At 34.9% G+C, this 22281-nt stretch overlaps 1 protein-coding gene and 1 long non-coding RNA gene across 5 annotated transcripts in view; one reads left to right on the top strand and one right to left on the bottom strand.

Moving 5' to 3' along the window:
* The window catches only part of CEP85L (centrosomal protein 85 like), a 215605-nt gene that overhangs the window by 166743 nt on the left and 26581 nt on the right, over positions 1 to 22281 (top strand). For all 3 annotated transcript variants that reach the window (XM_042939703.1, XM_042939702.1, XM_042939701.1), the window contains exons 6-8: positions 9588 to 9767; positions 17399 to 17551; positions 19479 to 19633. In XM_042939703.1, the coding sequence (XP_042795637.1) occupies positions 9588 to 9767; positions 17399 to 17551; positions 19479 to 19633 (488 nt within the window). The remainder of the gene's footprint in view (positions 1 to 9587; positions 9768 to 17398; positions 17552 to 19478; positions 19634 to 22281) is intronic.
* Positions 10731 to 22281, bottom strand: part of LOC122220333 — a 34671-nt gene continuing 23120 nt past the window's right edge. The window contains exons 2-5 of one of the 2 annotated variants that reach the window (XR_006202801.1): positions 19252 to 19320; positions 17297 to 17398; positions 11955 to 12225; positions 10731 to 10920 (exon numbers count right to left, since the gene is read on the bottom strand). This is a non-coding gene — a long non-coding RNA (uncharacterized LOC122220333). Of the gene's footprint in view, positions 10921 to 11954; positions 12226 to 17296; positions 17399 to 19251; positions 19321 to 22281 lie in introns of those variants that run through there. The other variant, XR_006202802.1, reaches the window with a different exon arrangement.

The following is a 22281-nucleotide window of genomic DNA, read 5'->3' as shown; positions in this document are numbered from 1 at the left end:
TTTGAGAGAGCGTGCAGGCATGCATGCACGTGGGCAAGTAGGGTGGGTGCTGGGCAGAGAGAGAGAGAGAGAGAGAGAGAGAGAGAGAGATGGAAAATCCCAAGCAGTCCCACGCTCAGCACAGAGCCTGAGGTGTGGGGCTTGATCCCACAACCCTGGCATTATGACCTGAGCCAAATTCAAGAATCAGATGCTCAACCACTGAGCCACCCAGGGTGCCCCATCATCATATTGATAGCTTATTTCTTTTTAGTGCTGAATAATATCCCATTGCCTGTATGTACCATAGTTTATTTATCCAGTCATCTACTGAAGGAAATTTTAGTTATTTTAAAGTTTTGGCAAATATGAATAAAGCTGCTGTAAACTTTCATGTGAAGCTTTTTGTGTAGCATATTTTCTATTCATTTGGGTAAATACCAAGGAACACAATTGCTGGATCATATGGTAAGAGTATGTTTAAGTAACTGCCAAGATGTCTTTCAAAGTGGTTGTATTACTTTGCATTCCCTCCAGTAATAAACAAAAGTTTCTGTTGTTGCATATCCTCACCAGCATTTGGTGTGCAGAGTTTTTGATTTTGGCCATTCTAATAGGTATATAGTGGTAGGTAGCTCATTGTTGTTTCAATTTGCAATACCCTAAAGGCATTTGATTTTGAACATCTTTTCATATGTTTATTTGTCATCTGTATATTTTCTTCAGTGGGATAACTGTTCAGGTCATTCCCCCATTTTTAAAATTTGTGTTGTTTTTTATTGTTGAGTTTTAGGAGTTCTTTGTATAGTTTGGATACATATCCTTCATCATATGTGTCTTTTGCAAATAGTTTCTGCCAGTATGTGGCTTATCTTCTCATTTTCTTGATAATGTTTTCTGCAGAGCTTAAATTTTTAATGAAATCCAGCTTATCATTTGTTTCTTTTTTTTAAACATTAAAAAAAAAATGTTTATTTATTTTGAGAGAGAAAGCAAGAGCACAAGCAGTGAGTGAGGGAAAGAGAGAATCCAAGCAGGCTCCATGCTGTCAGTACAGAGCCCAATACGGGGCTCAATCCCATGAACCATGAGATCATGACCTGAGCCGAAATCAAGAGTTGGATGCTTAACCAACTGAGCCATCCGGGTGCCCCCATTTGTTTCTTTTACGGATCTTACCTTTAGTAGTGTATCTAAAAGTTATTGTCATATCTAGGTTTTTTTTCTATGTTATCTTCTAGGGGTTTTATAGTTTTCCATTTTAACAGTTAGGTCTGTAGTCCATTTTGTGTTAATTTTTGTGAAAAGTGTAAATCCTGTGTCTAGATTCATTTTCTTGCATATAGATGTCCCATTGTTCCAGCATCATTTGTTGAAAAGACTTTCTTTGCTCCATTGTACTGCCTTTGTTTTTTGTCAAAAATCAGTTGGCTGTATTTATATGTGGATCTATTTCTAGGCTTTCATTTCTTTTCCACTGACCTGTTTGGTCTTTCCTCAATGCCATACACTCTACATTACTGTAGATTTATTTTAAGTCTTGACATCAGGTGGTCAGTCCTGCATCTTTATTCTTTTCCTTCAATATTATGTTGACTATTCTGGGTCTTTTGTTTTTTCATAGAAACTTTACAATTAGTTTGTTGCTACCCACAAAATAACTTGTTTGGATTTGCCTGAGATTGCATTGAATCTATGGATTAAGTTGGGTAAAACTTAACATCTTGACAGTATTGAGTCTGTCTGTGGACATGGAATATCTCTTTGTTTATTTCATCCTTCTTTGGTGTCTTTGATCAGAGTTTTGTAACTTTCCTTATATCTTGTACTTTGTTACATTTATACTTATTTCATTTTGGGGGTGCTAATGTAAATGCCAGTGTGTTTTAAATTTCAAATTCTACTTGTTCATTGCTGGCATATAGGAAAACACCTGACTTTCATACATTAATCTTGTTTCTTGCAACCTAGGTATTATTTTCCTATTAGTTTCAGGAGGTGGGTTTTTTGTTTTTTGTTTTTGTTTTTGTTTTTGTTTTTGTTTTTTGGTCTGTTTTCTTGGATTTTCTATATAAGTGATTATATCATCTGTGAACAAAACTGTTTTAATTCTTTTTTCTGCCCAACTGGCATACATTTTATTTCCTTCTCTTGTTTTATTGCATTCCCTAGGATTTCCAGTACAGTGTAGAAAATCAGTGGTGGGAGGAACATCCTTGCCTTGTTCCTGATGAAGCTTCAAGTTTCTTACCATTAACTGCTGCTAGCTATAGTTTTTTTCTAGATGTTCTTTATCAAGTTTAGTAAGTTTGCCTCTATTCCAAGTTTGGTTATAGTTTTTAGCATGAATGAGTGTTGAATTTTGTCAGAATTATTTTCTACATTTAATTGATATGATCATAATGTTTTTTCCTCTGTAGACTGTTGATATGATGGATTACATTAATTGATTTTTGAATGTTGAACCAGCCTAAATTGCTGGGATAAATTTCAGTTGGTCATGGTGAATAATTCTTTTTATACATTGTTAGATCCAGTTTGCTATTTTTTTGAGGATCCATTTATGTAAAATATTGGTCTGTAGCTTTCTTTTTTAAAAAATTAAAACAATTTTTTTTTTTTTTTTTTTTTTTTTTTTTTTTTTAGTAATCTCTACACCCAACGTGGGGCTTGAACTCATGACACTGAGATCAAGAGTCGCATACTCTTCCAAGTGAGCCAGGCAGATGCCCTTATAATTTTCTTGTAATGTCTTTGTCTCATTTGGTATTAGGGTAATTGTGGCCTCATAGAATGAGTTAGAAGTATTCCTTCTGCTTCTGTGTCTGGAAGAGATTGTAGAAAGTCAGTATAATTTCTTCCATTTTTATTTTTTATTTTTTTATGTTTTTTTAAAAAATTTTTATTTTTAATGTTTATTTATTTTTGAGACAGAGGGAGACACAGCATGAACGGGGGAGGGTCAGAGAGAGAGGGAGACACAGAATCTGAAACAGGCTCCAGGCTCTGAGCTGTCAGCACAGAGCCCGACGCGGGGCTTGAACTCACGGACCACGAGATCATGACCTGAGCCGAAGTCGGACACCCAACTGACTTGAGCCACCCAGGCGCCCCTGATTTCTTCCGTTTTTAAATGCTTGGTAGAATTCACCAGTAAACCCATCTGGGCCTGGTGCTTTCTGTGTTAGAAAGTGATTAATTATTGATTTAATTTCTTTAATTGGCCTCTTCAGATTATTTATTTCTTGTATGAGTTTTGGCAGGTTGTGGTTTTCAAGAAATTAGTCTATTTCATCTAGGTCATCAAATTTATTGGCATAAAGTTGTTCATAATAATCCTTTATTATATTTTTTGATGTCCATGGGATCTGTAGTGATGTTTGCCCTTAAAATCTGATATTAATAAATTTGTGTCTTCTTTCTTTTTTCTTAGTTAGCCTGAACTAGAAGGTTATTGATTTTATAGATCTTTTCCAGAATGAGTTTTGATTTTGTTGATTTTCTATATTGATTTCCTGTTTTCAGTTTCATTGATTTCTGCTTTAATTTTTATTCTTCTATACTTTGGATTTGATTCATTTTTCTGTGTCTAGTTTCCAATGTGGAAGCTTAGAAAATTGATTTTAAGCCTTTCTTGTTTTCTAATATATGCACGTGACGTTATAAATTTCCCTCAAAGCACTGCTTTAATTACATCCCACACATTTTAGATAATCTGTATTTTCATTTCCCTTTAGTACAGAATATTTTAAAATTTCTCTTGATATTTCTTCTTTGATCCAGAAGTTATCTAGAAGTGTACTATTTAATCTTCAAGTATTTTGGGATTTTTATAGCTACCTTTCTGTTGATTTCTGGTTTAATTACATTATGGTTTGAGAGCATATATTGTTTGATCCTTCTTCTTTTACATTTGTTAAGACATGTTTTATCACCCAAAATGTGGTCTATTTTGGTAAATGTTCTGTATGAGCTTGAGAAGAATGTGTAATCTGAAGTAGTCTATACATGTCAATTACATCCAGACAACTGTTGATGCTGTTTAGTTCAACTGTGTTCTTAGTAATTTTCTACTTGATGGGTCTGTTCATTTCTGATAGAGGGTTGTTAAAGTCTCCAGTTATTATAGTAGATTCATTTGTTTCTCCTGTAGTTCTCTCAGTTTTTACAGCACATATGTTGCTGCTCTGTTGTTAAGCATATACACATTAAGGATTGCTAAGGCTTCTTGGAGTATTGACCCTTTCATGTAATGCTCATTTTGGTTCCTGATAACTTTCCTGGCTGTAAAGTCTGCTTTTTCTGAAATTAATATAGCTATTCTACTTTCTTTTGATGAGAAGTTAGCATGACGTATCTTTTTCCATCCCTTTGCTTTTAATCTGCGTGTGTCATTATTTTTAGTGTGGGTTTCTTGTAGGGAGCATATAGTCAGGTCTTGTTTTAGGACCCATTGAGGCAGTCTCTGTCTTTCAGTTGATGTATTTATACTATTTACATTTAAAGTGATTATTGATACAGTTGGGTTAAAACCAACCATGTTTGTTACTGTTTTTTTGCTCTTGTTCTTTGTTCCTATTTTTGTCTTCCACACTTTGTCTGCCTTTTGTGCTTTTACTCGAGCATTTTTTTTTCAACGTTTTTTTTTTTAATTTATTTTTGGGACAGAGAGAGACAGAGCATGAACGGGGGAGGGGCAGAGAGAGAGGGAGACACAGAATCGGAAACAGGCTCCAGGCTCCGAGCCATCAGCCCAGAGCCTGACGCGGGGCTCGAACTCATGGACCGCGAGATCGTGACCTGGCTGAAGTCGGACGCTTAACCGACTGCGCCACCCAGGCGCCCTCGAGCATTTAATATAATTCTATTTTCTCTCCTTTCTTAGCATATAGATTACACTTCTTTTTTTAGTGGTTGCCCTAGAATTTGCAATATGCACTTAAACCAACCCAAGTCTGCTTGCAGATAACACTGTACCTTTCAGGAGTGGTGCAAATTCCTTGTAATAATTAAGTACTACTAAATCTTCCTTCCTTTTTCTTGTATCATTGCTGTCATTCATTTCACTTAAGCATACACACACACTAAGTGAACACATTGTTGCCATTATTGTTGAATAAGCATATCTATTAGATTAAGACAAATAAAAGCTTTTATTTGATTTGATTTGATTTGATTTGATTTGATTTGATTTGATTTGAGTTTCTGACCTATATCATTTTCCTTCTCTCTGAGGAACTTCCTTTTAACATTTCTTCCAAGCCAAGTCCATTGGCAACAAATTCCCTCAACTTTGTTTGAGAAAACCTTTACTTCTTCACCTTTGAAGAATAATTTCAGAGTATAGAATTACAGGTTGGTGGGTTTTTTTCTCTCAACACAAAATATTTCACTCTACTTTCTTCTTGTTTGCACAGTTTCTGAGAAGTCAGATACAACTGTTATGTTAGCCTGTCTGGAGATAAGGTGTTTTTTCCTCTGGTTTATTTCGAGATATTTTTTTATCTTTGATTTTCAGAAATCTAAGTATAATATGCCTCGATGTAGTTTTTTGGAATTTATTCTGCTTGATCTCTGAGCTTCCTGAATCTGAGATGTGGTAGTTGACAGTTTGGGGAAATTCTCAGTCATTTTTGTTTCAAATGCTGTTTTCATTCCTTTCTTCTCCTTGTATTGTTATATACCTTTTGTAGTTATTTCACAGTTCTTGGATATTCTCTTTTATTTTTTCCAGTGTTTTTTCTCTTTGTTCTATAGTTTTGGAAGTTTCTTGTCATATCCTCAAGCTCTAAGATTGTTTCCTGAACTGTGTTCAGTCAACTGATGAGCCCATCAAAGACCTTCTTTATATCTGTTATAGCATTTTTGATCTCTAAAAATTATTTTTCATTCTAAGGATAGCCACCTCTGTGCTTATTACATTAACCATATGTTCTTGCCTGTTTTCTGCCTTAGCATTAATGCCCTATATTGATCATAGTCTTAAAAATTTTTTGGTCTAATAATTCCAGCATTCCTATCATATCTGACTCTGGTTCTGTTGCTTATTTAGTCTGTCCAGCTGTGATTTTGTCTTTTAGTGTGCCTTGTAATTTTTTGTTGAAAGATCAGATGTACTAGGTAAAAGGAAATGTGGTAAATAATAATATAATGGTAAGGTGTAGAGAAAGAAATATTATGTAGTCCTTTGGTTAGGTGTTAGTCTTTTTGTGAGCCTGTGATTTTGGACTCTGAACTTAATGAGTGCTTCTGTCTTTTTCTTTCCTACCCTTAAGTGAGATAGGATGGCTAGAGACAACTAGAATTGAATATTTCTCTTCTAGGTAGGTTAGTTCCCTTCTAGGTAGGGTAGTCTCTAGTTTAATAGTTTCTACTGAAGACAGGTCTTGTTAAGAATGTAGTGTTCTGGTGTATTTCCAAATGGTTCCTTTTATCCTCTTCCTGTTAGAAACATGAAGAGATTTTCCCCTGATAATTAATCACTGTGAGGACCTGATAGAGCTCGTGGCAGTAAAACTCAAAAAAGTTGAGTGTCTCCTATGACTAGATCTCCCTTGGAGTTTTTGACTCTCAGAATTGTCCATTCTGAGCCTCCAGCAATTCATCAACTTCAGTTCTGGTTTTCCTATTCCAGCATTGGTTGCAAGGAGGATTTTGTTCTAGTAAGTGTGACTTTCTATATTCATCTGTCTCTCCAATTTAGGAGGCAGAAGTTTACCCTGTGACCTTACTTCTGATATATCTAAGAATAATTGTTGATTTTTCAGTGTGTTCAGCTTTTTCACTTGTTAATAAAACAGATGGAATGGAAATTTCTGAGCTCATTACATGCCAGATTATAAACTATAAGTCTGTGTTTTTTGTTTTTTTTTTAGTTTCCTATCCTGGCCCACCCATCTTTCTGAATTTTAGACCCATCTCGCTAACTTCCTCTCTATTTGTATGTTCAAATGATAATCTTAATAAGCTCTAATTGTAATTAAGTACATCTGCTTAGAGCTGTTCTATATGACCTTCTTACCTTGGCTCAGAATAGGATCTTTCTTCCCTGTTACTCGACTAAAAATCTCAAACCTTAGTTCTCTAACATTTCCTGTCTGTACACTTCTTAAAAAATAATTTTCTCTAAATCCTCTCAATTCTACTTCCAGACTTTCTTCATTCTGTTCTCCATGCTCTTGTTTAACTCCTCTTTTTTATCAGCTAAGTAGGTTAGAATAATTTCTGAAAGTGACATATTCATATCCATTCATCCATTCTCAGTATCCTCTAATTCCTGTTGTCCACTGCTTCCAGTGGTTGTAGCACTCTCTTGTTCTCTTTACTCTTTTCTTTTCCCTTCAATCAAAAGTTACTGAGAGTTGGGAAACCTGGGTGGCTCATTCGGTTGAGCATCCAACTTCGGCTCAGGTCATGATCTCCGGGTCTGTGAGTTTGAGCCCCACATCGGGCTCTGCTGACAGCTCAGAGTCTGGACCCTGCTTCAGATTCTGTGTCCCTCTCTCGTTCTGCCCCTCCCCCACTCATGTTCTGACTCTTTCTCAAGAACAAATAAACATTAATAAATAAATAAACAAAGTTATTGAGAGTCTGCCTACTGGGCTAAATGCCAGGGAATACAGAGATTTACAAAACAGAGTTCACAATCTTCTTAAATCATGTTACTTTGTTGTTATAAAACCATCACTGGTTTTATAACCCGTGGTTTTATGGTCTTAACTCATTTCCTATGAGTTAAGATTTAACTCTGAATCTTGTGATTATACAACAGTATGGTCCCACGTAGATTTTTAAATTTCCCCTTATATCCATCCTCCCTCTTACAATCCATACTTTAAACAGCGATGGGTATTCTCTGTATATATTCCATTTATTTATTTTTTTAAGTTGTATTTATTTATTTTGAGAGAGAGAACGAGAGAGAGCGCGCAGGAGAGGGGAAGAGAGAGAGGGAAAGAAAATCCCAGCCAGGCTCAGCATGGTCAGCACAGCCCAATGTGGGGCTCCATCTGATGAACCATGAGATCATGCATGATCTGAGCTCTTCCCTTCTCCATTTCCTCCATATCCTCCTTATTTTCCCTCTCCATTTCCTCCATATCCTCCTTATTTTCAAAGGGTATCTCAAAAGCCACTTCCCAGTAAAGCCTTTTTCCTCATTCTCCCAATGTTGTCTTCATTTGTCCTCCCACCTCCCCATTCTTTTTACTTAAAACGACTTTTCTTTGGCTACCATATTGTATGGTGCCCTATATATATATAATCATCTGAGGGTTTCTCTGATGCCTCTGATTAGAATTTGAGTTTTTAAAGGACAGTGGTAGAGTCTGTCATCTTTGAAATACTCAGCACACGATAAATGCTACTTATATAATTTTTGAATTATAACTCCTCCTTTGGTGAAGTATGAGTTCTTCAAGGTCTAGTTCAAGTTCACTTCCTGTAAAACCTTCCCATAGGTACTACAGTACAACTGTCTTTGCACTTAGACAGTTTTCATTGTCTTTCTTTGTGTGATACTTTATTAAACTGCTGAGACCTTGCTTTATTAACTGTTGAATCCCTAGTACACAATTCTTAATATATGTGCTTAAGTAAATATGTGTTGAGTAAGTGGAAAAATAAATTGTCTGTTTACTTTCACATTACTGTATTGGTATCTTTTACAGTACTTAGAACATTTTAATTTTTTGAGGAAATATTTGTATTTTCTGTCTGCCTTTTCCTGATTGTAATGCTGCACGGTAGGGGAAAGATCCAACCTGAATTCCTTATAAAACCTCGCTCATAGAAACAAGAATGCATTTGTTCAATCAGCAATTATTTTTTGAGCTCTTATTTTATGTCAGTGATTATTCTAGGAAATACCGATATAAGGGCAACTAAGATGGACAATAATTCCTGCTTTCATGGACCTTACATTCTAGTTAGAGGAAAAAATTAATACTTATTGATGGGGCACCTGGGTGCCTCAGTCGGTTGAGTGTCTGACTCTTGATTTCAGCTCAGGCCATGATCTCATAGTCGTGTTCTTGAGCCTGTGTTAGGCTCTGCGCTGGGCATGGAGCCCACTTGAGATTCTCTCTCCCTTTCTCTTTGCCCACCCCCTCCCCACCCCATGCTTGTGCATATGCACTCTCTTTGTCCCTCTCAAAAATTACTTACTGAGTTTAATATTAGCTGGAAATGCTCACCTGTGAAGAATTAGTTCTTTAGTTTTTATCTCCCTAGACCTTTCATTTCTGTTTAATGTATTATTTATGTCCTAATTATACTTTTTAACCAAAAACCTTGCCTTTATTAAGCTTTTCTTTATGTGTTAGGAACTTTACGTATTTTCTCTCTGTTCTTCAAAAAAAAACACTGCAAGGTAGACTTTATTATTTCTGATTTATAGATGAGAAGACAGGTTTGGCATTGGTAAGTAAGTAATGTGATTTAATCATGGCACATAACTAGGAAGTGGGAGAGCTGGGATTCATGCCAAGGGCTGTCTGTTGCAGAAGCCTATATATACACTCTCTGTACAATACCTTATTTCCAGTTTCTTTTCATTTTTTCAGGACAAGTAAATCTTTAACCTGTTTTATTTTTTTCTTTCCTGATAGCCACAGTATGAGAACAGTTCACTCCAAACTCCATTTTGTGATCAGTCAGTATCCCATTCCCAGCAAGAGGAACTTGAGCAAAAGCTTGCATCTACTGAAAAAGAGGTTTTACAGCTCAACCAGTTTCTCAAACAAAGAATAAGCCAATTTAGTGAAGAAAAGAAGAAACTGGAGGAAAAGGTAGATATTTTTAATAAAGTTGAATTAGGTCAATAACATTGCTTCAACATATAATTCTTTGTCATCTACTATATTTTAGGTATTATACCAGGTTGTACACTTAGATTAAAATGATTAGTTTTGTAGTAACTTTTAAGAACGTCTGTGCCGTCTACAAAAATCTAAAGATTTTCTTGAGGGATTAAAAATGCCGCAGTATATTACATCTTGCTAACTAGTAGTGAAACGTTTTTTTAAGTTTGTTGCCTACACTGAGATGTGACACAAATAACTTTTTCTTCTCTTTTTTGGGGTCCCTGTTTCTTTGTCTTGTTGAGTATGAAGGACTGGTAAATGAAATAAAGGTGGTCTTTTTTCATAAGAACATGACTTAAAGTTATTTAAGCTGAAGCCCCTGATTCAGAACAAGTAGTGAAAAAACAAAATCTTTATGCATGTGATATATCCTTATATTTATTTGACCTTTCTACCTTTATTAAAGTATTTTTGTATTTCCTTTCATTCCATTATAGTGTCATTAAAGATCAAGTAGATCACCTGCTAGCCCTAATTTACTGAAGAAGCATAGATCCTTAAGCTGCTACTTAGTTGCAGAACTGGTTTTAGACTCTTGATATGCCCAGCTTATTATTCTATTAATTGAAACTTCCATTCAAGTGATCTTGAAACAGTCACCGTGATTTCTGCAGGCATGTTTGGAGTTATTAATAGAGCACTCAGTTGACATTTTTGTGTGTTTGTATATGTATACATGTGAGTTAAATTTTGGATCTTCCAAAACCTGACAAAAATGTACATGGTTTCTCTTAGCTGTATGATGTATTTTATGTTGGCTAACTTGAAAATAACTTAGGTACCTGTTTCTTGTTTCTTTTCTGTATTTTGGGGGCTCTGTGCAATACCATAATCTGGAGGGAGCTAAAAAAATATTTATTGGTTCTATAGATTTGGGAGGGATTAAAATATTTTCTCACCTGAGATTTGTTAATTGAAAGATTGTGTGCAAATTACGATGATTTGGTGGATACAGACTTTAAAATATATTTTTATGTCTTATCTAGATTTTTCTCATCTTTTGTTACTTGAAAAATATTTCAAGCTGTTCATGTCCAAAAGACAATTCTTATTTTGCCTTCTGAGTGCCCTCTTCTTCCTAAATAATATAAAACAAAATTTTCTTTAGTGTTCATTACTGTTACTGCATATTCAGTTACTCATGCATGCTGGAAACCTTACCAACATTAAGCCGGTCTCCTAAATATATATACAATCCATCTAACACTACCAGAGTGGTCCAAGTCATCATCTCTTGGCAAAAGCTTTTTTAAGGGCCTCTTCATTGGTGTCTCTGAATCCAATCTTTCCCTGCCTGTCTGCTTTCCTCTCTGTCTCCAGTCACTTTTTTTGTTGTTGTTATTGTTACAATTCCGTGTATTTTATTTATTATATTTTCTTTAAATTGAAGCATAATTTATATATAGTCAAATCAAAACCTCTCAATCACTAGGAGTGCCTGGCTGGCTCAGTCAGTAGAATATGCAACTCTTAATCTCAGGGTCATGGGTTTGAACCCCATGTTGGGCATAGAGTTTACTTAATAAGCAAACATTTCAGTCCCAAGAAATTCCTTTGTGCTTCTTTCTGGTCTAGTTTCCTTCCTGTTTCTGAAACACTGTTACCACTACAGATTAGTTTTGAATCTTCTTGGTCTTCATATAAATGGAGTCATACTGTATGTATTCTTTTGTGTTGGTTTTCTTTCACTTAATACCTTTGATATTTATTCATATTGTTGTATATGTATTGGTAGTTTGTCCCTATCTACTGCTGAGTTGCATTGTATTATATAGATATATCATGGTGTGTCTACTCTCTTGTTAATGGATATTTGAATTGTTTGCATTTTGGGGAAATTATCAACAAGGCTGCTGTAGACATTCCTGTAACAGACATTTTTTATATGAATATTTTCATTTCTCCCGGGTAAATTCCTAACAATGGAATTTCTGAATCATACATTTCATACGATAGAGGTTTAACTTACAAGAAACTACCTGAGTTCTGCACACTTAGTGACCTTTCTGAGTTGGCCTTATGGATTGGGGCATCCTGAGCCAGTGATCCTGTGCTGAGATGCTTCAAAGCCTTATAAAAATGCTTAGATCCCCACTTAGAGGCCTGCTGTACCTAAGTTTAGCAAGAGATTTGGAGGTAGGAATGAGGTTGATGGGCTTCGTCATTTATAAAATTGGGAGTGCTCATAAAAGAAGTACGGCTTTGAAAGCTTCAAGTCCTGCATCTGCTTATGGTCATCATTAATCAGCTTTACGTGGAGTACACATCAGATGGAACCTGGTCAGCTGGCTTTAAATTTCAGCAAGCTCTGTTAGATGGGAACGTGAAACATCGCTGTACATTTGTAGAAGTGCTGTATTGTTTCTGGTGTGAATAAATGTACCTGTGAGGTAGAAAGAAAAGGAAAGACCACCCGAGTTCTCCCAGTGCTGGTACCATTTAACACTTCTATCAACGCATGAGAGTTCCAGTTGCTCCACAGCCTCCCAGCCCATTCTTGATCGTGTGGAGGACTGAACTTTTTAAAATGAAGACCTAGTCATTTGACTTACTTGATAAAACCCAATAATGCCATCTCATTGTCTTTAAAGTAAGAATCAAATTCTTCCCCTGACCAGAAAGGCCCTGCCTAACTATAACCTTTGGCTCTAGCTGTCTCCCTCTGGTACACTGTGTCACAGTGCAGTGCTTACTGTTGCTCCAACAGGTCAGGCTTGGGTTCTGGTATCAGAGTCTTTACACAGAATTTCTTCTTTGCCTAGTTAATACTCGACTCTCTTCTCCCACTACTCACCCATTTATTTTGTCAAGTCTCAGCTTAAATATCTTTCTCCTGTAACCCCTTCTTTTTGTATGTTTAGAGCATTTTGTTTTGTTTTTCTAGTACTTAACACAATTTTGAGTAATCATTGTATTTTAATATTTCTCTGTAAGCTCTAGGAAAGCAGGGATGTATCAGTCTGTCACTGTAGCATATGTAACACCAGCCATGGTGCCTGGCATATTGAATGAATGAATGAACGAATGAATGCTTTCAAGTGATTTTTGCCAAGAGAGAAGAGAAGAGAGATAAGAGTGAGATAAGAATAAATTAGATATTAAAGATGTCAGAGTGAGTGTATGATAGAGCAAACTCCTGAGAAAAATAGGAAAAGGTTGATAACAGACACCAAGATGGAAGAATTACTTTTGGGAAAGAGGAACAGTCTCTATATGGAGTGAGGCAGTTGAGAATGGAAATATGTATACCAGAGAAATTCAGAAGGGGGCTTGGTGTTAGAGTTTGTGTCAGAGGCCATGGAGATGATGTGAGTTTTTGAAGGGAGTGTAGAAGCTAGTAAATAGACTCATGGGTAACACATTAACTGATCAGCACTTGAGGCCCACATGAGATTGGATTGCATTGTTTCCTTCTGCATTTCCTCTCTGTTATCCTGATCAAGACTGATACTACGACAGAAAAGCATTCAATGTGAAAAATAACAAAAATAGAAGTTGCTTTAAAAAAAATTTTTTTAATATAATTTATTGTCAGATTGGTTTCCATACAACACCCAGTGCTCATCCCAACAAGTGCCCTAATGTTTGTTTATTTTTGAGAAAAAGACAGAGCATAATTGGGGGAAGGACAGAGAGATGGAGACAGAATCCGAAGCAGGCGCCAGGCTCTGAGCTGTCAGCACAGACCCCAATGTGGGGCTCGAACTCACAAGCTGTGAGATCATGACCTGAGCCAAAGTCACATACTTAACCAACTGAGCCACGCAGGCACCCCAGAAATTGCCTTTTGATAAGCTCTTTCTTGTATATGCCAGATAGCATGTGAAGGTGCATTAAGTGCATTTTTTCATTTAATATTAACTAATCTTCACAAAAATCCTGGCAGATATATACTATATCCCCATTTTAAAAACTGAGCAAATTGAAGCTCTGAGACAAGTTGAATAATTTGTCCAGTTGGATGTAGGTAGAAATTATTGAAAAGCAAGGAGTAAAATTCAGGACGGTTTAACTCTACAGCTGATGCTTTGTTCTAATAATAATGGTTTATTTATAAGAAAATTTAGAGGAAAACATTTCCTCAGTAATCTATTTTGTTCTAATAACTGTATTTAAAATAAAAATATATTTGTTTGTAAACCTCTTCTGAAAACAGGGCCCTCCTTATTGTCTTCTAGAAATAATCTCAATACTAAATATTTCCTTGAACAAAAAAAAGTAACCTTTTATAAATTGAATAGGGAAAATTTCTTGGTGATAGCTGATTTACCTGGAGGTAATTACTGGAGCTCACATTTTAGTAACCAACATGAAACTTTTAAGTTAAAAACAAAACAAAACAAAACAAAACAAAAGAGCTTCTCATCAGTGAACAGGGCTTAAAAAACAACAACAACAACAACAACAACCCAGACTTAGTGATTATGTGTAATCAGCTTGTGGTCAACAAATAGCATAAACAGTATCCAGTAGGAGAGTATTGGCAGACATTTGTGATCAAGGGCAGCAAGCTTGACACAACAGCACAGAAGACAGTTGTCCAGCCAAAGAAAAAAAAGCAAACTAGGACATCTTTGCACAGGAGAAGATAGCATGACTAACCTATTCCATTGGCTTCTCTTTGAGGACATCGTTGTGTCACATTTAAGACACTTAAAAAATTAAATATAAATTAGGGCGACATTAATAAAAATAGGCTGGTTATTTTTATTTCTGTAACTTACAGGGTCATTTGCTAAGGCAAGAATAGGCTTTGTTGATGGGGAATACAGGCAGAACTGGTTGCTAGAGAGTTTGGGGGAATTTGGTTATGCAGAGTATGAAAGAACTGAAAGAACATTGGCTTTTCAGTCAGAGGTTTATATTTGAATCCCACCTGTGTCTCAGTGACTTGTACTTAAGTCACTAAAGATCTCTGGACCTCATATTCAAAAAAGGAATAATTTATGTCTTTTTTGGAAAAATTTCTGTTCACATCCTCTGCTTATTTTTTAATCATATTATTTGTTTTTTTGGTGTTGAGTTGTATAAGTTCTTTATATATTTTGGATATTAACTTCCTTATTGGATATATCATTTGTAAGAGAAATTCAGTACCACGAGATACCATCTTACACCTGTCAGAATAGCTGAAATCAAAAATGTAAGAAATAACAAGTGTTGATGAAGAGAAAAAAGAACCCTTGTGCACTGCACATTTGTGTAGCCTCTGGAAAACAGTATGAAGGTTCCTTAAAAATTAAATATAGAATTACCATATGATCCAGTAATCCCAGTACTGGGTATTTACCCAAAGAAAACAAAAACACTAATTTAAAAAGATACATGTACTCCTGTGTTTATTGCAGCATTACTTACAATAGCCAAGATATGAAAGCAACCCAAGTGTTTACTGTTAAATGAATGGGTAAAGAAGATGTGGCATATATACACAACCAAATAATACTCAGCCATGAAAAAGAATGAGTTCTTGCTGTTTGCAACAACACAGATGGATGTAGGGAAGATCATGCTAAGTGAAATAACTCAGTCAGAGAAAGACAAATACCGTATGATTTCACTCATACACGGAATTTAAGAAACAAAACAAATGAACAAAGAGGAAAAGAGAGAAACCAACATCCGACTCTTAAATACAGAATACAAACTGGTGGCACCAGAGAGGCTGAGTGTGTGTTGGGTGGGTGGAGGGTAAAACAGATAAAGGGGGTGAAGAGTACACTTACTTTGATGAGCACTGAGGAATATATATATTTGTTGAATTATTGTACACCTGAAACTACAATAGCACTGCATGATAATTATCCTCCAATAAAAAAAAGAGAAAAGGGGAGAAAAAAGGGAATGGCATTATGTGGTCTTTCAGATGGTCACAACAACCTGTGAGTTCTGAAAGATCACAAATTATCACAGCATCACACTTGCCTTTAATCCAGAGAAAGCCCCAGTAAATATTAGAACTTAACTATTTTATCAATGTTGCTCTTTACCCAAGTTAATAAATATATCTTAAAGTTGTTGATGGAATGAATAGATGAAAGGAGAGGTGATTTGTTTTTCCAATTGAACTTGTTTTAATAAAAGTTGTTACACAGTGGACTTAAAAGAAATTAGATAAGACATGAAAGAAACCAGATTGTGCACAAGTGTTAGCTTTAATAAAATTTTGGAAAGTGAACCATTATACTACTAATTATTGACACTTACTTCCCTGGTGAATATGGGAAAAGGATGTAAAAACCTGTAAGCTTTTGGAAGACTAGTAATTTAAGGTGAAGAAGAGTCTGGAGTTTACTTTTTAGGTAACTGTTTGTGTACACATGTTATTTGTAATTGATCTGAAATATGAAAGAACTTTGAATTTGTGCGATGAAATTTAAAGATCGTATATTTCAGGTGGAAAGGTGAAAAAATTAGTACATAAAAATCTGAGGTTCACCCTTCACAAATTAAGATATACTGGAATCATGTACCATATAGTGTTCTATAATAGGTGTTCAATTAACATGTTCTGTCAATCCTAAAATGACATCAGTGGTATGGCAAACTTTTATCATATGTAACTTTGAGAAAAAAAATATGTTACAAATTCAATTATGACCTAATAAATACCTTAACAGTAGTCTTGGCTTGAGGTATGGACTGGTCTCACTAGTGCCCATATCTCTTTCCAAGTATCTGGTGATTTTTGTATGTTCTCCTGGTTTTGGTTGCATTTCTTGAGTACGTGATAAACAATTTCTTTGCAAGTCAGTAACAAAACAGCTTTAATTACTTTTAGGTATCTTCCTTCCTTCTTTTTTTTTTTTTTTTTTTTTTTTTTTTTTTTTTTTTTTTTTTTTAAGTTTACTTATTTTGATAGATCATGCATGCAAGGTGGGGTAGGGGCAGAGAGAGAGAGGGAGAGAGAGGAAATCCCAAGCAGGCTCCACACTGACCTGAGCCAAAGTCGCTAACCTGACTGAGACACCCAGGGGCCCCGGGTATCTTCCTTTCTTATTTCACATGAAATGTTTGGATATAGCTTTGTTAGAAATAAGAAATTGAAGTCATCCCTCCAGAGACGAATATTTGCTTCATTGATTTTAAAATTCAAATTTAAAATTCTGAAATTAAACCCTGTGGCTCTATTTCTTTGTCTTTCCAGATCGTAACTTTTTTTCCACGCCAAATTATAATGTAATATTTTAAGGTGTTTTAAATATCATTCAAACTCAGCCCATAGTTGCAACATATACACAGTGTCGAAATGACAGAGATGAATAGCTTCGACCAAGTTTGTACATGTGCAGGCAATAAAAGCTATGTCATCCCTGCTACCTGGCTGACTGCAGTTCATAGGATGCCATCAGTTGCAAAAGCAAACAAAAATTTCAAAAAATTTCTTGACTTCAGTGATATGACAGTTTCTAAAAATGTGAATCTTAGAGTTGATGAAATAAGGTGAATCTTACCTGAGTTGGTGGTAGTCTAAACTATAACCTGGAACTGTTGGTTCTGTTGTTATTTTTTTAATGGCACAAAGCCTCTGAAGATCCATAATCTTTTTTCTTTAGCTTAAAACCAGAGATAGATATATCAGTAGCCTGAAAAAGAAATGTCAGAAGGAATCCGAACAAAATAAAGAAAAGCAGAGAAGAATTGAGACCTTGGAAAAGTATCTGGCTGATCTTCCAACTCTAGATGATGTACAGAGTCAGAGTCTTCAGGTAACATGAAATAAAATGCTCACTTTTAAATGACTTGAAAACATAACCACTTTATTAGGTTGACTCTTTAGAAATTTCATAATTTTTAGAATTTAAAATTTTGGTTCTACATTTGGCTAATTATATTAAATTGATGTGTTTAATTGCTGTCTTTAGAATTAACTTTAATTAGAAACTTTAAGCATGAGTGTATCTTTCTTGTTGTTAATTAATATATGGTTATTTGCCTGAAAAACCTGTATGTTAGCTCTTTTACTTATTAACATTTTACTCTAAAAGGTAGTTTCTGAACCGGTCTCACAGCCCCATCCCACACATACATGCATGCACCATATGTTCTCTGGCTTTACCCAATATTCTCTGGCTCAGCCAAGGCTCAACAAGACGTTTTTTGACTGTCTTTCCAGGTATTTGTTTTCTTCATTCATCTTAACCTTTCCATAAATTCGTACACCTTAGTCTGTGGTCTCCATTCACTCCTCTTACCTCTTCTGACCATTTTTCTTTTTTACAAGTACCTTATCCAGAGTCTTTCTACCAACTCTGGTGAAGCCTTTCTTCTCAAAACCTTATTTATAAATCTGTGAAACCTACTCTTCAGTCTTTTTCAGTTTTTCTAATCATGAAATTCTCAACCTCAGTGCTATTGACATTAAAGGGTGGATACTTTTTTGTTCTAGGATTTTGTCTCGTGCATTAAAGGATGCTTAACAGCATTTCTGGCCTCTACCTGCTAGATGCCAGTAGCACTGCTCCTTCCCTCCTGCCTCCCCAAAACCAAAAATGTCTACAAAAATTTCCAAATACCACCTTGGGGGAGAAATCACTCTCAGTTGAGAATCATTGGTTTAATCCATGGAGGGTCATTATTTTACAGACTCTAGGCCTACAAGGGATTCTCTGTCTATAAGACTAAGAGAGGATAATGTCAGGAAGGAACTAAAGAAGTACCACAGGAGTTGGCATGAGCAGGAACAGAGAGGAATATAGATGTAAAAACACATGTTCATACCACCTTACACCATTAGGTTGGCTAATAAAAAAAAAAAAAGAAAAGAAAAAAGAAAGTAACAGGTGTTGGTGACAATGTGAGGAAATTAGAATCCTTGTGCACTGTTGATGGGAATGTAAAATAGTGTAGCCACTGTGGAAAACCATATGATATGCTTCTTTAAACAATGACCATCAATTCCTCTTCTGGATATATACCCAAAGGAATTGAAAGCAGAGTCTCAAACAGATGTTTGTACATACATATGTTCATAATAACATTATTTGCAACAGCCAAAAGATGGAAGCAACCCAATCGCTGATGGATAAAATGTCGCATATCCTTATAATTCACCTATAAAAAAAATGAAATTCTGAAACATGGATAAACCTAAGGCCATTGGGCTAAGTGAAATCAGCCAGACATAAAAAGATAAATATGGTATGAGGTACCTAAAGTTGTCAAGTTCATAAAGTCAAAGTGTGGTCGCTGGAGACTGAAGGCAGAGCTGGAAGGGGAGTTGTTAATGAATATAGTTTGTTTTGCAAGATGAAAAGAGTTCTGGTGATTAGTTGTACAACAGTGTGAATGTAATAATACTATTTATTGTACATTTAAGCATGGTTAAGATGGTAAATTTTGTGTTCTGCATATTTTAGCATAATTAAAAATAAAAATTTTAAAGTATCCCCAAATTGAGATCATTTACCTTTCTCTCTGTCCTCTAGGAATTTCTGACCCCATTCTTTTCTTCTCCATAATCTCATTCTCCTAGCTCCTGTTACACACAAAGGAAGAAATAAAGTATTATTAAGTGCTCTAGATAAAATATACTGTGATTTTAATCACAAGCTTGTTAATAATTTAGAACACAGTTTCTAGCAGAAACACATTTAATATTCTATGTGTTATAAACTTTAAGAATTTTCTCCTTAGCTTCAGATTCTAGAAGAAAAAAATAAGAATTTGCAAGAGACTCTGCTGGATGCAGAAAAAAAGCTTGAAGAGATCAAAAAACAGTGTCAAGAAAAAGAGGCACAACTAATATGCCAGAAGAAGAAAGAAAAGGAGTTGGTAACTACAGTTCAGAGGTAAACAAACCTTTAGTAATTTTTTATTTTTGTTACTCATATTTTTCATAAAGCATTTCACTTAAGATACATTAATTTGTAACTATTACTATATTGTTATCTTAAAGGTGAACTCTTTTTTTTTTTAATATGAAATTTATTGTCAAATTGGTTTCCATAGTAGGGGACTTTTATTTATTTTTTTTTAATTTTTTTTAATATGACATTTATTGTCAAATTGAAAGGTGAACTCTTAAGAACTGTAAGTATTATGTCATTGAAGCAGGTTGTCTTGGCTATGATTTCACATTTTAATGCAACATACTGACGTCTTGCCAAAAGTTTTAGATGAGAATGGTGAGAATGTAACACCCCCCGCCGCCAAAACAAAAACAAAAACAAAAAAACAATTGGAAACTGAAAGTATTAACACAATCTGATGGCTTTGCCAAAAAGTAAGTAAACAAAGAGAAGCAAATACTCAGACTGCACTCCTTAATGAGATACATCAAAGTGAAATAATTGACTCCCATTTTCCCTTACTGTAGAACAACAGGTATGGCTATTTTGTCATGTATCTTCCAAGTTTACTCATGTATCTTGCCTGATGGTACTCTTCTCTTTTAAATTAATATAGTTAGAATGACAGGGAATATCATTTATTAGTATATTTAGCTAATATATTTAATCTGGAAAATTAATACTAGATTGCTAAAAAACCTAGAGAACTACGTTATATATGCAACTACGTGCACTCTGTTTTATAAAACTTAAACCTTAATAGATGATCAAATATAAATAGCCAAAACTATACAGAAGAATAAGACAACAAAGCAACAAAAACTAAATTTAAGAAATATACTCCTCATGCTTTTCCCAATTGCATGTAACTCTAATCAAAATCCATCTGATAATTCCATGTTAATATTGCTTTACTACTTTCAAAGCCTTTAATATGCCTGGTCTACTCTTTTTCTTAGATTTCAGTGCAGAAAACATCTGATTCTGAGACATTATGGTCTTCAGTGTTTCTAATCTCTGCTTCAAAAAATTCATACAATTTTTTTTAATGTTTATTTATTTATTTTGAGTGAGAGAGTGAGTGGAGGAGAGGCAGAGAGAGAGTGAGAGCGAATCCCAGGCAGGCTCCCCCCCGTCGGTACAGAGTCCACGCGGGGCTTCTTCTCACAAATCATGAGATCATGACCTGAGCTGAAATCAAGAGTCCATCACTTAACCGACTGAGCCACCCAGCTGCCCCCTAAAATTCATATACTTTTAGCTTTACATTTATTTTTCCCTTGGTTTTTGCTTTCTTGCTCTTTAATTTCCCTTCCTATAACTCCACATCTTACAGTCTATTCTCTATTCTCAGAACAGCTTCCTGACCTCCACTATTTCCACCATATGTTCTTTTTCTTTCTTCTTAGAGAAAATGAGAAGAGATTTTATAGGGCATTTTGATCACAAGCTCAAACTGTGCCATTTTATGAATAGAATTAGGAACACTTGAATATAATTAGTTTTGTTCCATTGTGTGCTTTTATATATTTAATATGATATTATACCTTCTCTTTTATTTAGATTTTCTCAAATATCTAAAAATCAAATATTTAGATTTTCTCAAAATTGAGCCTAGTCTTTTTCATTAGACTTAGTACAGTGCATTTCAGAATCCGTGTTCCATTTTTTTACCTTGATACTTTCAGAGATGTTAGCATCCCAGAAATTTTCTTTTAATTTCAAGTAGATATAAAAGACCAAACAAGGTCTTCTAAAATTCTTCAGTACTTATATAGCTATGGTGTCACTTGAACTTGGAGGTAAGGGTGTTATTTCAGTTTCCTCAGCTATATGATAAACTAAAGTTCTTGTTTCCAGAAGAACTTCAGATATGTATGTGACTATGAATTATATCATTACATTTATCTGTGCCTATGTAATGTCTCTAAGTTTCCCACTTTATTAATATATGAGAACTCTTGGTATTTAAACATCAGATAAAAATTTTTCATTAGAAGTGAAAATGTAAGTAAGATATGTGGGTGGGATCCCTAGTAATAAAGTTGATACCTTTGCTATTCAAGAGATTTATTACTTTCCTAAGTGAGCATGCTTCATAATATAAACAAAACAAGAATGTGTACATGAAAAAAGACTTATTTGGTACTTTTTCATGACACAGTAAGTTGTTCCCTTCTCATAGCTGGTTCCTTTTTTTAAAGACCTTAATAGTTTTTAATGTAATTTATTTTTCTTAGAATGTTGTAACTACATAGAAGCAGTGTATTGACACTGATTTGGAGGGAGAAAGCTCATTCTGAAATAGAAATAATACACTTGTCACTTTTAGACTGAAAAAGCAAATAGTTTTATGACAAGTAACAATATATTACAAAGCAGTGCACTGCATTCATAATACATGAAAATTTGTCTGGTGCCATTATTTATTAACATATTGGAAGTGCTTTTGTGCCAGGTAGGACTGTCAGTTCTTTGCCCAGAATGTAGGTATGGCACTTCTTTCACTTCTTTATTTTTAGAAGAGAGAGAAAGCACAGGAAAGCCACAATACTTGAAAGAAGAAAAATAAGGGCTAGTATCCAAAATCTGTAAAGAACTCACCAAACCCCACACCCAAAAAACAAATAACCCAGTGAAGAAATGGG

The sequence above is a fragment of the Panthera leo genome, chromosome B2, assembly GCF_018350215.1.
Source record: "Panthera leo isolate Ple1 chromosome B2, P.leo_Ple1_pat1.1, whole genome shotgun sequence".
NCBI classification, from domain to species: Eukaryota; Metazoa; Chordata; class Mammalia; order Carnivora; family Felidae; genus Panthera; species Panthera leo.
This window is presented reverse-complemented; position numbering and strand designations above follow the sequence as displayed.